Source organism: Aplidium turbinatum, chromosome 4 (genome assembly GCF_918807975.1).
Source record: "Aplidium turbinatum chromosome 4, kaAplTurb1.1, whole genome shotgun sequence".
In the NCBI taxonomy this organism is placed as follows: domain Eukaryota; kingdom Metazoa; phylum Chordata; class Ascidiacea; order Aplousobranchia; family Polyclinidae; genus Aplidium; species Aplidium turbinatum.
The window spans coordinates 3,151,218-3,165,157 of record NC_137475.1 but is presented as its reverse complement, the minus strand read 5'-3'; the positions used below and the strand labels follow the sequence as shown (position 1 = coordinate 3,165,157).

The 13,940-nt window shown below is 36.2% G+C and overlaps 1 protein-coding gene across 1 annotated transcript in view; it reads left to right on the top strand.

Annotated features, from left to right (window-relative positions):
- LOC145768377 (uncharacterized) overlaps positions 1-8,181 on the top strand; it is a 94,862-nt gene extending 86,681 nt beyond the window's left edge. Inside the window, exons 32-33 of the mRNA XM_082579861.1 lie at positions 5,032-5,142; positions 7,885-8,181. Coding sequence (XP_082435987.1) covers positions 5,032-5,142; positions 7,885-7,905 — 132 coding nt within the window. The 3' untranslated portion in view covers positions 7,906-8,181. The remainder of the gene's footprint in view (positions 1-5,031; positions 5,143-7,884) is intronic.
- The last annotated feature ends 5,759 nt before the right edge of the window (positions 8,182-13,940 follow it).

Genomic DNA, 13,940 nt, shown 5'->3' with positions numbered 1-13,940 from the left:
TGTACAGTAAATATGTAGCACACATACGCTGCTGAAATGAAATTGGTAGTCTACTTGCGTGAAGATAAAAAAAAAATACGAAAACTTACATTGAGCATAAATTTGAATCAAAATCGAGAGCAACACTACCAGTTTTTTTGATAACTGAAAAAATGATTCAGTAAATTTACCCTCTTGGTAGGGGAAATTTACTCCCAGCCAGGGGGTAAATTTACCTCCGGTTAAGAACCCCTGCCTTAAAGGGACGTAAAATATCGTTAACCCAAGTCACCCTGCAATAAACAAACGATTTTTATTTCTGAAAATTGACGGCACAAGCAAATAGTATAATTTATATTTGTCGAATCTCCTTGCTTTTTGGTCAATGGCGTAACCAAGGGAGATGGGGAGGGGCAAAGAGGGACAATTGCTTCATTGTAAAATCTCTTTCTCCTGTAAAAATGCAGATAATGAGACATTAAGCTGGGAGATCTTTTTCGATCAGAATTTCGTATGTCATAGTGCAACACAGTCCTCGTCGGATTCAGCCCATGTCCGAACAGTGGTTTTGTTTTCAAGTTGTCGTATGTGGTTTTGGGTGGTGATGTCGGATGAGGTTTTGGAGACCGAATCTGTGGTAGAATAGACGTGGGCAAAAGTCACATTGTATGGTGGGAAACGTAGTTCATTTAGCTTTATTTCTGATGTTTTGTTTATCCAGAATCTTCTAACTCCTGTTTTTTTTTTTTTTTTTTTTAATATCGTGCCATCCTTCTTTCTTTAGATTGATCTGTCACCGACAAGTTGTTTCCACAATTCCAGATCAATGTTGCCTTAGTTAACCCTTTGAAGGTTGGGGGGGGGCTGTCAATTCAACTTTTTTGTATCAACAGTTGTATCTCTAAAACCACTGAGGCTGCGACTACGAGATTTCTTGACTTTTCCTAACTTTTATTCACCTCTATTGAGCTGAAAGTTTGGGCGAATAAAGGTTATAAATTGAAAGATATAAGGCATTTCTCAGCACATCCTCTGAAATATTTTATATTCTATTGTTCAAAATTTTTCCACCAGCTGGATGAAAGCAATTGATTTGGCCCATGTCTCGTTAATCAAATGATTTAAATTGAGATTATGTAAAAAAAAATTAATTACAACATTGCAATGCATGTTTTTCATTATCCTATCAAAAATACCAAATAATTCAAACGTCATAAGTCACATCAACATTTCAACGTATATAAGCAGTTCTAAAATTTATATAGTTTTAATTTTCGGATATGCTCTGCGTGAATAGTTTTACAAAGTGAATCCCAAATTTTGAAACCGTGCCTTAAAAAATAACAGAGATATCACTCCTAAAGCATAAGAAGAATCGACAGCCCCCCCCCAAACTGAGCAAGACTCCAAGGAGCCCAACCGCCTAAGGGTTAAGGGAGACTTTCGGATGATCTTCATATTTCAATTTAGGCAATTTTGGTCTTCCATTTTTTTTCCTGTCTTGGTTCCCCATAGAGCGTTAACCGAGGAAGCCTTGTTAGGTCCATCCGCACGACATGTCCTGTTTAGCTGAGGCGGTGCTCCAATAAGATAGCTTCTAGAGTCGGCAACCTAGCAGGATCGAAGATTGCATCGTTGGTGAGGCGGTCCTCTCAACGAGTGCCTAGTATTTGCCTCAGTTTTCTCTGCTGAAAATTTGATGTCACCACGGTATAATGTCCAAATTTCACAGGCATTGAGAAAGGTGGAGAGAACAAGACAACAAATTTTGTGAGGATAGATGTAGCATGGTTGTTAAAAACACGACGGTTAAATCGTGCATAGGCACAATGTACTGCTTTGATGCGGTGTTCAATATCCTTTGCACATGCTGATAGTATGCTACCAAGGTAGAAGAATAAAGACCCTAGTCTCCTTCATCAGAGATCTTTTGTTGATATTGATCACCTGGGAGGTATGATAAGCTAGCGATTGGTTGATTATCCTAGTTTTACTAATGTGAACTTCTGTTGAAAAGGCTCATAAGAGTCTTTGCATGTGCTTGTTATCGTTTAGAGACCATCAGGAGTCCGAGCAAGTGTAGCATTGTCATCGGAAAACTGAAACTCATGGATTGTATGAGCAGAGGTTTTCCACTTCGCACGGAAGCGAGCAAGATTGAAGAGCCCTCTGTCTATGCGACAGCGCATGTTCATACCAGGTTAGGTTTGTGAGACCTTGTTTAACATAGCAGCCATATTGCATCATGAAGGTGCAAGAATTCATTCTTGTTTGATCACCTGTATCAGGGAATGGTTCGTAGAGGGTATTCTGGTAGCAAACTCTGTCAACCATGCCATTGTGGAGAGAGCACGGATCAAGGTTATAAAGTCGTCAAGGCATTCAAATAACAGCCCACATAGCAGGTTGATGAACTTAATCAAATGCTTTCTTAAGGTCCCAAAAATAAACGAAAAGGGTCGTTGTTCCGAAGGCCAAGTGGTTTTCTTCACAAGCATACATCTTATTAATAGAGATGATGATTATGCTCGTTTGCCGAGTGTTTTACTTTTGGATTAATCTCAGCGTGCCGGACGTTTGCAAAATAGGATGGATGCCCAATGATATGGGACACAGTGCGTCATTGATAGCACTGTTTGTATTGTGAGTTTGAGTATAAATTGCGGCACCAACTAGGCGTGCAATAGCCTACCTACTGTGTTGAAGAATATATAAGAACTACGGTTGAATTTCAGAATGTGCATTATCAGAATTGTTCCTCCCCAGCTGAAACCTGTCAAGAATTTCAGGGGAACAAATCAAAATGACAGTGACAAAGTGATTTATTTAGCACTATGCAAGCCTTTTGGTTTTCACTAATCTTGTTGCCAGCCAATGAGCGAAAACCAAATTTTGTATGATAAAAAAATATAATTACTATATTATTTAAGATTTTCAGGTAAATAAAAGGTAATATAATTTAAATATCGTCAGACTAATAAAATAATGGCGTAACTCACTTTTTGACGAACTTGAGATATTAATGTTTTGCAGGTCCATAAAATGTAGCGCATCTACCGCATTATTTTCTAAGGAAGTGGTATTTTTATAAAAAATGTCAAATGGCCTAACTCAAACGCATGACTTAGGCCATTTTACAAATCTTTTTAATCGTTTGCTGAAAATGAAGCTTCCCTCCAACAGAGCAGCTGGTCAGAAGACGACGATCTAAATTGTACAGAAATAGAGCTTTCACTCCACCACAAGTCTAGACGATTAATTTAGCACAAAATAATTATGTTTTTTCTATTCTATGTATCGTAATCTTAGCCATTTCCAAGTAACTACCCTACTTAAATCAATCTGATTTCTTTCTGTTTCTTTGAGAAGCTTCATTTTCCTACCACTCTAGTAGTGCGACCTATCACCTCACACTGTGATACAGGTCACATCTTCTCAATGCACCGTCTCTCAGTTGGAGGCTTCTTGCACCCATGGTAGGTTTTAGTAGAAAGCCATTGTTGGATACTTAATTAATTCTCAGCTTAATATCACACTTAGCAACTTTATAAGCTCGTTGCTGGTTCTTCGCCATCATTCTTGAGTTTCACTGATGGGAGGAGAACATAGGAAAACATAGATTTCAAAACGTTTGAATTGACTTTTGTGTGTAGGTAAATGTGCCAAAGTTGGAAAAAAGGAAAATCACTTTTTGGCAAAATTTCTCAATGACTTGCCTACTGTAGATTCCCATTACTGTAGAAAGGTCACAACGTACAGAAAAAAGAAATTCTTGTACCCTGGAACTACCATAATCCAACTTCATCGGCAATACAGAGCTTGCGGAATCATCAGGAATACGATCATTGAGCACAGCGTATTTTAGTGAAGTATTTCGTGATGAGAACCTTTCCGTCTTCATACCACGTAAGGATCAGTGCGACATGTTTATTTCATTCAAACACGGTAATATTACCAAGGAACGATGCGATGTCGACCACATCAAATTGAAGATTGAAGCTCGAGATGAGAAGACGAAAGACAAAGAGTCCGCTAGCACAGTAAAATCCGTATGGACAATAGATTTACAGGCTGTACTTCTGTGTCCTAAAACTAAGGTAAGCAGTATGTACTATAAAACCAAGCTGCAGATACACAATTTTACACTATTCAATCTTGAATCAAAAGATGCTTATTGCTATATTTGGAATGGAACAGAAAGTGATTTACGCAGTGAAGTATTAGCTTTCTTGCAGTTTAATCATTTCTAGAGGAGATAGTTATTTGGAGTGATGGCTGTGGATTCTGTGGAATGTGGATATCAAAATAGAAACTGTAATGTCTCTAGTGCCTACTGTGCCATTACATGGAAGCATGACATCACTATTACTCAGAAGTACCTCGTGGCTGGTCACACTCAAATGGAGTGCGATAGCATGCACACTACACAGTACTATCGAGCAAAAATTGGTAAACGACATTTTTACAATGAGGGATTACGAAATTATCATACCGAATGCCAGGATCAAACCGCATCCCTACAATGCAGCCTATAGCCGACATCTTTGAAGAATTTATTTAAGAGCAAGTCCATGTACACAAAATTAAACCATCCCACTAGGTTATACTTGTAGGAAGGTTTAACTTTGTCATTTCCCAGCACATGTGTACGATTTCATTTAATCAAAAGCGCCCTTACATTCCCGTGTATTCCATGAAGCTTGCATTTATCACTAATATTCATCAATGAAACTTTTGCAATATGTTATGGAAATCGCTAAAGTAATACTAGAGTGATACGCACGACGTTTTTATTTACCTCAATGAACTTAAGATTACTGAATGCATGGGCAGGTTTTACAAGCAAACATCGCAAGCAACCTAAGAGGGAACCCATCAAACTCATTTGCAAACTTGTTGAGTCTGCAAGCAAGTCCATGGCTCTACACAGAGTTTTTCTGGCCTTGGTCTGCAGAAGAAAAAAAAAGAAGATTGATTGTTGGTTGACAAAAATATTCAAGCTGGCTGCTTTCTTGCTATTATTTGATTTTGTAACGTTTTTTTTATTCGCAGGTTACTGAAGTTACTGAAGAGACAAGAAAATCATGCTGGGTACAAATAGGAATTACCAGTTGGGGATGGGGTTGCGGCCAATCACTCACAATTAGAGGAAGGAGGCAGCAGGTGCCTGGTTTTTATACCAACGTCATGAAAGTATCTTCGTGGATCAAAACCACGATTGAAAACACTTCAAGCGAGTCGCATTGAGAAGATTGGCTCACTGCAAAAAATACTCATTTTTACAATGATCTATAAACGAATTTATTTTTGCACGAGTCAGTTCAATCATGAACAGCTAAAAATTAATTTCGATCAGCTATCAGCTAAATCATCTTCAGTTAAGCTTATTCAAATAAATTATATTTTCTATTTGAATAACTATAAGCCTAACTGAAGATGATTTAGCTGCTAGCTGATCGAAATCGCTTATAAGTAGGGCCATTTTTATATGACCTTAAAAAATCAATAATATGGCTTTATTTTTTGGAAAATATGACTTTATACGACTTTATGTGAAAATCGTTTATTTTTACATGCGAACAACGTCACTCACGGAACTAAAGAGTAAAACATACGCAACATAACAGTAATACACATCTATTTTTATTTTAAACCACTGTTGTAGTACAGTTTCATGTAGTGTGGAATGTTAGAGTCTTTTAAGTTACGATTTAGACGTAAAAATGACTATAGTAAGGAAAATGAGCGCTCCACAGACGCTGATGTGGGTTGACACTTCTGCAGTTTTGTATAAAGCGCTGATTAAATGTCTTGTCATTGTAGCTCCATAATTTGTTTCACGTCATTTTTGTCCTATCGCTTCTTAATGTAATTTTTGAGCTCGAGCGGATCTTTTCCGAAATCAAGGGCATTTAGATCAGCATGGGCCTCTTTGATGGTGTAGCCTACGTACAACTTTCCATTTTGAGTATTAACCCTATTCGGACTAAGCTATTTTTGTGAGGTAATGGCCTGACGTGTAGACTTATTTCATCCACACATTCATTTGCTAATAACTTTTGATATAAAAACGTTTCGAGGTTGCTTTTTTCGCAAAGTTAAAGCAAAATTATTGACAAACTGGTTAAAATTTTAAGTGGACACACATACTCTACCAGTTTTTTGCTATTGCTTTTTTGCTAAAAGTAGTCATTTTTTTAAAAAATTTTTTGATGTCTCCGTCATAATATCCTGAAATCGTTAATATCTTTGTTAAAGGCACACGGTCCAGTCATACATGTAATCCGAAATGGTCAGTAGTCATGTAGGTCACGCAGTAAATCTTGGAAGGCACAAAACAATACAAATGTTTGCTAACTTGCTTGTACCAGATGATAATTTTTTTCAGATGACCTGGCAATTTTAGGAGTAGGGTGTCAAAAACTGCTGATAACTAAAAAACTATACCACATAAAAATGTCATTTTATTACTAAAACAAAGATGAATAATTTTTAGGAAAAGTCATAAAACTTCAGCTAATTTGAGCCAGTAACTTTTATGTAATCGATGAAAGTTTTAGGTATGGATGGAACCCGTCCACCCGTTAGTCCGAATAGGGTTAAGTTGACCTCAATGTGTGACCTCATAAAATATAGGTCTGTGACTGTTACAAGTGTTATGTAGGCTAATCCTACAGTTTGCCTTCGTTCAATCAGAAATTGCCTTACTTTCTTAGTGCTTAATTGCTTCACCGCTTAAATTGGTATTTTTTATTTAAAGTAATCAACGGTATAACTTCATAACTCAAAAATATGACTATATAACTTAAAAAGCTGATTTATGACCTAACCAGGAAAATATGACTTTATATGACTTCATAACTTTCTTAATATACCTCATAGGGATGCGGTTTTTGCGTTAAAATTGATTTCACGACTTACTGATGCATAGAAAAAAATATGACTTTAATGACTTTAAATGGCCTTACTTATAATCCTTTTATGATTGAGCAGACTCGTGTAAAAATAAATTCGTTTATATTTTAAAACATGCAACCGAGTCGTTCATATCAAGTATTTTTGTGCGTTTGACACCTGTCAATAGATATTTCATTTCCTTATTTTTGCAATCAACATACTGTATGCTACCGTGTGCAAAAAGCTATAGATTTGTTTTTGTGGATTGTATTTATTATAAGCCACTCTGGCACGTTAAATAATTAACCAACATTAATTTAAAAACCAACATCTCAATAAAGTCCAAGAGGGTCATGTACATTGATTATGGTGTTCAAACGCATGCGGTAAATATCTTTACTCTTTTTCACCTCAACTATTCATCATCGTCATGTTCCTTACTCGTGTGGAGGATTGGGTGCGACGTAGCATGAGCTTATCGTACAGCACTTTCATGATTTAGTTTTGTGATGTGCAAATAATTCCTGGTCTGTCTTCGGTTTTATTTCCACTTCAATTGATGATCATCATTGCCGTACTATGTGTCCGAAATAGTTTAACATTTTTCATTAACTTATCGGTATTTGTAACAACATTATTTCTTTTGAATTACACATAAACAGCTGGAAGATCACAAACTGTGAAGTAGCCTGCTGTATCGCAGTTTCATGAAATTTTTAACAGGCTTTGTACAATTATTAATAAAAACATTTGTCATTTTTCTAACTGGAGTCCTCAATCTTTTTATTGGGCAAAAAACTGCACTTGATGTTTATAATCACTGTAGTTAAAAAGTAGGCCCATTCACTCTGAATTACTGAGTTACTCGTTTCCAGTAAATAACAGAACAGTGTTTTCAAATGCTCAAGCGATGGCTTTGTTTACACTGAAATCACTTGTTACATATTGTACATGTAGTATAGGACTAGGTCAGGCTACAATTGAAGAACTTAATAAACTATGTAGCAGGAACTAGTGGTGCGGTACTGATGAGCCCAGCCTCATGGACGAAACACGTGTCTATCGCTGAGTTCCTGCTACACTCGACTGCCGAGAAACAAAAATTACTAAGTTGTACAAAGTGTCATGTGGAAAACCAAAGCACGTTTCAGATTTGTGGAAGCTACTAAAAAATCTAATCAAGTCAAGTTCAAGTATTTACGTTGACCTTTCAACTCAGAGGTATGAGTTTAGAAAAATATATTGTCAATGACAATTTATCATAAGTAATCAGTTTATGTGAAAGCAATGAAACTGGAATTGTTCTGATAAAATAGTGTTTTACTTATTTCGCAGTTTTTGCCGGTTAAGTAACGACGACAACCACATAAGTAGTCGTCTGCCCCGTTTCTGTTGCAAACCGCTTCATGCTGACATGGATTGCTATCGCATGGGTCGGTTTCTGAAATAAAATGATATTGCCATTCGTAGTATTAATGAGGCAACGATATCTTCGTACATTACTTAACAAAAAGTCTTTCACTAAAATACACAGTGGATTGGTTAGCAAAACGTTTACTTGCAAGAAAATTGCAATTGATGTTTTTCAAGATTTTCTACAGCGATATTGCTCATGGTCTGCAAGGCTACTCCTCATAAGCTGGAAGGCTACTACACTAGAAAGCAGCCAGTTTATTCTTTCATCATCCAAGACACGCAGACCTTACACTTCGTTAGGTGGCTTGAAGATGGTGCAATCGCTGATGATGTGGTCTGCGATCTGTTCCTCAGCACCACATTCACAAGTACAGAAAGAAACCATTTCCCATTGGTGCATGGTTGAGCGGAAAAATCCAACGTCAGTACGGAGACGGTTGAGGCGCACGCACGCCTGTTATTGTAGTGTAAGGCCGGTGATGGTTGGATAGAGAAAATGGTTGGGCTCCAATGCCCGTCGACCGAGGGACAGAGTGGTTTCTTCGTGATGAAGCTCAACTGGTTGGATTCCAGCAAGAATGGGAAGATTGTCCAATGGCACCTAGTTATTGACCACTTGAAACCGCCTTTGCAGCATTCGTCTTCATGAATTGTGAGAATCTTGTTTCTCGAACTGAAATATAATTTTTCCCAAATTTTGCTGTTTGCAACTCTCTAGTTGTAAAGATTAAACATATAGTATACTGTAGCATCTATTTTTTACAGTTACAACTTTTAAACAAAAGAATGTGCTTCTACTTTACACCAGTAGCTCACCCCGAGCAGTACCTGTAGCATTTGAAGCACGAGTCAATAATGGAGTTGGCTGTTAGAAGTAATCCGTGTACACTGTACAGCCTCATCCTTATCTAATATAAAAACCTAAATATAAGCTTTTTTATGATTGTAGTCAAACAATCTCAAACTAGTAGCCTACTCGTTTGCGTTACCAGCATTTGTAGTGATCACCTCCAGGCTTCATTTTCATCCACCAGAATGCTAAATAAACTCAGTAACGCATTACCGTGTCTTCACCTAGTTAACTTCGTTTCAAAAAATTGTTGGAGTAGTGTTGCCAACTGCAAACTTTGATGAAATGATCATGAAAACTTTACCAATGCGAAATGAATATAAAGAAGGGGAGATATATAAATAAGAAAGCAAAAAAAAACAAGCTAATGATCAAGGTTACTTTTACTTAACTTCACTTTTGCACCTGCTGATAAAAATAAAGTATTTTTTCTATTTAAACACGTTTTTTCTGCAATTTTAGTCCTCTCAAAATTCATACAAAGAATTGCTGTGCAAAAAAACATAGAAAACAATTACTATTTTGTTGGTTTATATCTGGCCAAGCCAAGCTGGCCCAAATGCCAAAGACGGAAAATAAATTGTTTATAAATTTAAAAACATAAACAAATTTCCAATTTATATGATCGAGTGGCAGTGCTGTGTTAAGCCCTTGGTGGGCGCTGGGGCCAAAATAATTTTGGGCCTCTTATCGGCAAGCAGATTTATGATAATATAGTGTGTATGTTAACTGCACTGATATGGAAAGGTGGTTCACTTCACTAGACTTTCTCACCAGTTGAGAGAACAATACAAATGTAAATAAGAGCAAACACAGGTCTATCAAGTCATAGCTACACCTTTGCTTGCAATGAAAGCCAAAAGTGTTAACGATTTCTAAACATACTGGCAACGGTCATGAAGTAGGTAGAAGTTAGCATAAAAATTTGACATGCTTATCACATTGAGTTCATACAATTTTTCACATCGAACAAGAATTGAAAAAATTATGAGAATTTTAAATTGGTTAGTTACATTTGAAAGCAATTTTTTTCAAAAATTACAATTAGCATTTGAAATTTCACTAACCTATTATTTTTAAATGTATAGCCATAACATAGAAAACAGTTTAGAAGTGCAAAAAAAAAGTGAATTCACAAATGCTTTAACAAACAACATTTTAACACTTTCACCAAGTGGTAATTATGTTTTGCCTTGTAGGATCGCCGGGGTAGAGGCTGACTTGGTGACCTCATAAGGTCTTTCGCTTTCTTCCTCTCTCACTTTTATGTAATGTATATACTGTACCAGTGCATTTGATGTAATATTTTGTGAAAAAACATAAACCAGTGATTGATTGATTAAACCACTCACCATTACAATACTTTCAAAAAGCTACCCAAGTACCCATTCAAAATGCTAACATGAAAACTCAAGTGTACTCAAAACTCAAATGTGCATAATCAGGAACTTTAGTATGATAAAAACAGTAGTTACCATTTACCAATCTAGTGATATACTTTCAATTCACAACAGAACAGTGTTAATTTATAACAGCACAGAATGGCGTACATGGTTTATTAACTAGGCCTACTCACACAAGATACACTATGATTAGAAACCTGTTGTTAATCATGCTATATTTCACTAAAACATTTTTTTTATTAATTGCTTTATTTTTGGAACATTGTGGTTGTTGAATTTAAGAAGCACAATTATTATGAGCAGCAGTTGCGGTAATCTAACTGTTGAATTAACTTTACTACTGTACATGTAATTATTTTTTTCATATATGCAAACACCATTGGTCATGCTAAAAACAGCTGTTATCGGAATGGTGCATGGGCATGAATGCTGACTTATGTAGATGAAGTTTAATAACTTTATCACATGTTGCAACTACTTCACAGGAATCACAGCATACATAAGAAAATTACTATGAACTTTAACAAAACGGAGCAATATTTACAGTGCAACACTAGTTAATAGGTTTCTAGGTAAGGTCTAACAGCTTCATTACTCACTGACAACTTTGCAGTACTCAGAAAGCCTTCATAGGTTACTGGTGCTTAATGAAATGTTGTAATGCTTACTGCACAATAACTACTACCTAGTTAAACTTTTATAACTTCATAAACAACCATCAACCCAGCAGTGTACAGAACTCAGCAGAAATATAACTTATAGTAAACACAGGTCTATCAAGTTATAGCTTCATCTTTGCTTGGAATGAAAGAAATGAAATATAAAGCAGCAACGATTTGAAATCACAAATAAAATCCCGGCAACTGTCATAAAATATTTATTATACTGGTATCTAAATGTATGCTGGTTACACTTGCTGATAGCTACCTCTGTAAAGTCAGGGATATTTATAATCACGGGATTGTAAATGCTAAAAATGAAATGCTAATTAATCTATGAGAAATGCTATTTTGTTTACTGTTTACAATTTTTTAGCAGTAAACAAAATATGACTGCAGAAATGGAATAGGCTACAAATAAGACAAACATTTTTATGATCTACATCTAAAGGCAGGTGAATTGATTATTACACTACTCAATGTCCGCTGTCCCCTTATTACTTGCTGACCTTTGAGGTCAGTTTTTGAATTGTTTGTCTTACTTTCGGTGGTCGTTCTTCAGCTTGTGGCCTGCTGGTCACTTTATCTGGTTGTTACCACAGCAATTATAGACATGGGTAAAGATATCATTAAATGCCTAATGGTTTCTGGTACATTCAAGGTTTAACATTTGGCTCAACATAACTTTTGAAAAAAAAACTATGCAAAGAGCTTTGAGAAAAACATTCCCTTGTTTGGAACATCTGCAAAACTTTTGCAGCACGTCTGCACCATTGGTAATCATAGTTAACGAATGTACTTCAATGGCAATAATGGCAAAGCAAAGTTTGCTTGGTTCTGACAAACCTCCATGACAAGCCATTTCAAAGAATTCCTCTAAAGTTGAGAGTTTTGTTTATAAATCTGAAATGTTCAAAGCAAGAATGTCGCTAGTTCAAACAAGACATCTTCTTTATAAAATGCTGAATGAAATCTTGGTACATAGCAAGGTTACACCATTCTAGAACTAGACTACCAGTTGTAAACCAGTAACATTCACTTTGAAGTTAAGCTTAAGAAAACAAAACACCCTGTAAAACCAAAACATTAAGCTAAAAGTGCAACAACCTTAATGCAGCTTATGACACTTCAAAAAGACTTTTACCTTGCAAGTTATACCAGTAGATGTAAAAAAATACTTTATTGTTAAAAGGGATATCAATAGACCAACCAAACTTTCAGCTAGTCCAGTATTACAAAAAGTATTTTATGTAAGATAATGTGGTGTTTTTAGAGATGCTTTGGTATAACGGCCCAGCATCTCATTGGTACCGGGCCTAAATTATCTTCTTAATGGACAAGTAGACTACACGCAGTAAACTTTAACAACTAAAAAAACACATTGTTACTGAAACGCAAAAGTCAATTACCTGTGGGCCCCCTGAAATTCCATCACAAAATAACTACGGTACAACACATTTATTTTAAACACACCTTTGTGGGAATTGGGCCCTTCTTGATTTCAAGCATTCAATTGCAACCAACCTGTTTTGTTTCAAATACAAATGATTTTACTAATGTTGTCACAGCCTATTTTAACTTTGATTCAAGATAATATGGTAATTTTTGAGATATTTTGGTATAAGGGCCCAGGCCCGGCATCTCATTGGTACCGGACCTAAATTATCTTCTCAATGGAAGTACTCGCAGTAAACTTTAGCAGCTAAAAACATGCCACTGACGCACAAAAGTCTATTACTTGTGGGCCCACTGAGATGGTGGGCCCGGGGGCCGGGCCCCCCTTGACACAGCACTGTCGAGTGGACAGGTAGGAATGTTACTTTGGACGATTCTACAGCATGTTGATGAATGAAATGTGGTAAGTTGCCTTAAGTTAACGTCTGATTGTTAAAGGGTTTTAAAGGCTGCGGCTTGCAGTGCATTAGCGGTAATTGGAATGGGCTAAAGTTAAATATTCCTAACTGTTCACCCATTTCGAACCACTGATAACAATCTAGAAAAATAGATGATTATTATTATCTCTTCAGGTAAGTTAGACAAGGAATTGTTTGATTAAAGCAATAAACGGGACTCGTGCTAAAGTTAAACTCTAGTTTCTACATTAATACTAAATCAATACTAGCCTATTAGATCATTCGATTAGCTGTTGAGTTTCGCTTTATTGTTTTATGCTTTAATTCAAAGTGGGTATGTGCTAACAATTTGTTAACGGCATCGATTGCATTGTGTTGGTATTTGCAATGAAATCACGACTAGCAATTCATTCAAGCACACTCTGCGGTCAAGACATCTGTTAGATTTTAATTTGATTGAAATTTCTCATAAAATGCATTACGGAGTGACGTAATATATGACGTGTAATGTAATAGTGGATTTTCCGGAAGTTGCGTTTGTGGGTTCCTACAATATTGAAGATTTTGGAAAATGTGGCAGCTTTTTTATAGATCAGTGAACCGTGAGGTCACTATTTAAATACAATGCGAGCAATAAATTAACGATTTTGTAGACGTTCTGTGCAAGACTTCCTATGGAAAACAATCGATGTAAGCACAAACAAGATTATCGCAGCTGCAGAAACAGCAATAGCCTAACAGCTTTTCAAGTTTTAACTTTGATTTAGCAGCTGTTAGAGTATATTATAGGAAATTACTTTCTACATTGAGATTAAGCATTGTCTTTACATTTTTTAGCTTGCAAGTATGAAAAGTTTTCGCCGTGCTGCTGTGCCTGCTGTGA